Source organism: Myotis davidii, unplaced genomic scaffold (assembly GCF_000327345.1).
Source record: "Myotis davidii unplaced genomic scaffold, ASM32734v1 scaffold1042, whole genome shotgun sequence".
NCBI classification, from domain to species: Eukaryota; Metazoa; Chordata; class Mammalia; order Chiroptera; family Vespertilionidae; genus Myotis; species Myotis davidii.
This window is the reverse complement of record NW_006293398.1, coordinates 154,754-159,057: the sequence shown is the minus strand read 5'-3', so window position 1 is coordinate 159,057 and position 4,304 is coordinate 154,754. Positions and strand designations below refer to the sequence as shown.

General features: G+C 38.4%; 1 protein-coding gene across 1 annotated transcript in view; it reads left to right on the top strand.

The window, feature by feature from the left end:
* The window catches only part of LOC107183661 (tripartite motif-containing protein 64-like), a 4,073-nt gene extending 982 nt beyond the window's left edge, over positions 1 to 3,091 (top strand). The window contains 4 exon segments of the mRNA XM_015566136.1: positions 897 to 1,379; positions 2,426 to 2,529; positions 2,936 to 3,033; positions 3,084 to 3,091. Coding sequence (XP_015421622.1) covers positions 897 to 1,379; positions 2,426 to 2,529; positions 2,936 to 3,033; positions 3,084 to 3,091 — 693 coding nt within the window.
* Positions 3,092 to 4,304: the final 1,213 nt, after the last annotated feature.

Below are 4,304 nucleotides of genomic sequence, written 5' to 3'. Positions count from 1 at the left end.
AAACAATGCATGCAGTTCACCCTTTGCACTCATGGAAGCTAGTGGAAAGAATGCTAATACAGGTGACTGTGGAAAAGGGTCAGAGGCTAGGTTCCCAACTGCTTGCAGTCAATTATCCACATATAACCTTGGACTTTCCCACCATTTTCTTAATCTTTCTTATCTGTGAGGCATTGTTCGCTGGATCCCATGGATACCAAATTCTTGGGGTGTTCAAATTCTTTATATAAAGTGTTGTAAAACAATGCATAGAGTTGACCCTTTGCGTTCATAAATTCCAACATCAGACCTAAAATATGGTCTTGGATCTGCCAAGGGATGAATACTTGAATAGGAAATATGCAGACATAGATGGTCAACTGAATATCTATTGAAAAAAATCCCAGTCCCTATGGATGTTGTTCAAGGGTCAATCAACTGTGTGTATGCAAGCCTTGAGAGGTATTCCCAGTTCAACTACGAAGGTTTTATAAATCTTTTCAGAAATGGAGTAAAAGACAATACCACGCTAAGTTTAACTCTGAAAGAGAGGAGAGAAATAAAGCAGCACCGAGAAAAAAAATTGAGAATTTTTAAAAATCTGTATGATACGATGTATAGTTAAATATTTTAAAATAAGTAATACAATAAAACAAAGGAGCAATAGAGAAAGAAGATAGTGAAGAAGAAATGATTGATGGAATAAGAAGTGAGAAGCAACATCACAGGGACTCTTTATTTTTTATTTTTAAAATGTTTTTATTGATTTCAGAGAGGAAGGGAGAAAGAAAGAGAAATATCAGTGATGAGAGGGAATCATTGATCAGCTGCCTTCCTTATATCCTCTGCAGAAGATTCAGTCCTGAAGACCAGTATGAGTCCTGACCTGGAATTGAACCTGACCTCCTGGTTCATAGGCGGACACCCAACCCCTGAGTCACATCAGGTGGGCTAGTCGGGGACCTTGTAGAGGGTTTGATTTAACTGGAAAAGGGATCAGGAACATAGGGTCAGAATGTACAGAAGGGCTTGAAAATACTCAAGACACTTTGAAGTATGAGGCAAAATGTTTCTCAAATATTTTCTTGATAAGATTAAGGAAAAAATGGAAGTTTGACAATCTTTTTCGAGTGATAATGTGTAATCCCTTTGATCCTCTATCTGTGCAGGAGTATGTGGCCCGTAGGGAGGTGATGATCAAAGCTGAATTTCAGAAGTTGCATCTATTTCTCTATGAGGAGGAGCACCTCTATGTTGATACAATGGAGAGAGAAGCAGAGGAGATCTTCCAACAACTGCAGAAAAGCAAAGTCAGAATGACCCAATAGGCAGAAAGCCTCAAAGAGATGTCTAGAGAGCAGATGGACATGTGCCACAAGCCAGATGTGGAGATGCACCTGGTGAGAGGGCAGGGTCCATCAATAGAGACGGGAATCCTTTTCTGGACAATGTGGCTATGATGTCTGCATGCACCATTACCCTCAGCTACGTGATTCTGCTCCTGGACTCCATCATGGTGGCCATCCAGTCAGGCACTTATTTCCTTGTATCCTGGTAATCTTTGGGAGCTCTTTGCCTAAGTCGTTGACATAGGATAAGGTGATTTCAGTGTAAACCGAAGGACCAACTCCAAAGACAGATCGTCCAAATTCAGTCAATCTCTCAGCATGGCAATATTAACTTTGCTGTGATAATTTTCTGTTTACATTCACCTAATCTACTGTCACTCTGCTACTGCCATAAAAGCAACTGCCTAAAAACATTGAGGTTTTCACCCTTGTCTAGGCATAATTTCTAGAACATGGCAATCAATTTTAAAGCTCCCTCACTTTTTCATTGGATGCCCTGTGTTGCTTTCAATATAATAAATGGTCAGATCTCTCCTTGGGAATAACACTTGGAAATGAGTGACATTGGAAACGTATTACCTTAAATGGAAATAGAAAAAGGTACATAATTAAAAGAAACTCTAGAAAAGATATAAAAGGACACACTTTGCATGTTTACTTTCTTTTTCTGTTTGTTTTGCAGGATTTGGGAACTGTGTTGAGCTTACACTATTTCTTTCTGAGAAAGTCATTCTCTTATGGATGAGGAAGGTGTACATGTTTTGAGCTAGAAACCTTGTCCTCTGTAGGTATTTTCTGTTTTCTTTCAAAAGATCCCTGAGGCCTTTTGTTCTCAGAAGTTTCCTTTCCATGTGACTGAATTCATATGTACCTGAAAACATCTGATCTCTGGGTTTTCTTCCGACACGTCACCCCTATCCTCTCCCTATTTAGCACAATAAACATCACAGGTGTGATTTTTAAGGAAACACAGGAAAGGACCCTAGACTGCACAGGTGGAAGGTGAAAAGAGCAGGAACAGGAGCTTTGCTATGAATGTATGGGGGTTGATTTTGTTCCCAGGACTAACAATGACTCAGCCTGTGCCATCACTGCAGGTCAGACCTCAGGGGAATGACCTGTTGGTGCCCCCTAAGAAGTTAGACCTTCAGGAGCAGACTGCCAGGCAGGAGTTAGGTTTTCTTGATTCAGTAAAAAAAAGGTGAGAGCTGTCTGGCTCTGTGGACTTTCCCCTTTCAGACACTGAATGTTTCATTGGTGACAACTCTGAGACTCAATCCCAAAAGACTCTGCCTGGATGTTCTGCTCCCTGTCAGATACCCAGGGGTTTGCATTCTCTGGGGTGAAGTAGATGGAGGAAATAATTGTCAATCATTTTAGAAACGCAATAATATCTGAGAAGAAAGGGGGAGTTGATATAATTTATATCTTTAGAAAAAAAGTAAGGTAACATTTCTTATATCCCTAAGAGGGTAGACTATAATGTATACTCCAGTAGCTCATAGTGGGAGGAACTTGATGAAATATCCTGGATGAAGAGCTATGATATTAGAGTGGTTGTGTGAGTAATCTTTTCCTCAAAATGCCACTGATATCATTGTTTATAGGACTGAATTGGTGCAGAATCAAAAGTATCAGCCAGTGAATCCTGAGCTCACCTCATGGTGCTGCACTGGAGTCCTAGTCATGCTGAACAGGTTTAGAGGTAAGAGCTTGCCCTGTTGCATTAGGCCTCAATTTATTTGTGGTTCTTAGCTTTATAGGTTCTTTTTGTATTTTAAAAGCCCATTAAATCGTGGTCCCGAAAATGTAGGGTTTACTGTAGTAAAAATCTGGGACAGATTTTCATATTATAATAACCCTTTAGTAAGTGTCTTATTGAGGTACTTAAACACTTTCCTTTATTCTTCCTGTATTCATTATTGTCCGAAATAGTCTCACTAATATTAATAGTAAATATGGCACTGTATTTTATTATAAGCTATCTTACATGAGATATATTTTATTCTTTGCTTTTTTTGGAGGCAATAAACAAATTCAGCAGCTATCCACTGTATCACAGTGTTTATGAAACCTATGAATTGGTGGAAAAGTTTTATGATCCAACTTTTAAGTATCACCATGCCGTGGCCCAGGTGGGAGGAGGGATGGTATATGAACTAGCCAATTCCATCAACTCCCTTTCGACTGTTGAGATTATGCTGTAGTTTTAAGACAGTATGCTGACAAAGTCTACAACATTTTCAATGAGACATCCACAGGCGATGAAAACATACAGTGTGTCCTTTGGTATGCTACACATTTTCAGAATTCATTTTCTGTGTGTTTCTGTGAATCTCTAAAATATGATGACCTACCTGAGATCCATTTTTATTCATTGCTATTCTAAATGATCAAATATTTTCTTTATGTCTATATTTTTTAAGGTAGAATTTTGTGGGTGAACATCTATGTTGTCTTAAACACCTTATGATAACACAAATATCAAATTATTGGGTATCAGTGCACAATTACATAGCAAGGGCCCTGCATCTAAAGGTTGCTGCTTTGAATCCCAATCAGGGCACATGTCTGGGTTTCAGACTCCATCCCAGGTAGCAGACAGTAGAAGATCTATGTTTCCCTTTTTCTCTTCCTCTCCCACTCTCTAAGAATCAATAAAAATCTTAAAAACTTCATGGAAATATAAGAAAAAATGCTCTGAAAATAAGCTAGTGCTCTATAAGGATGTATTTGTAATGAAAGATACATACAACATCAATGGAGAAAGAAAGACATATTCAAACATAATGTTGTATAAGTTTCTTTAGCAACTGATAAGTGAATTCAAAGTGTCACTTCACATCGCATCCAAACATAAGCAACAGGGGTAGAGCAACTCTTTATTTAAATTTTAAAAATTGGATGTAACATTTCAAATTTGAAGCCACAGGGAAATGATAATACAACCAGATTTGAAGACAATGCAATGGTTAA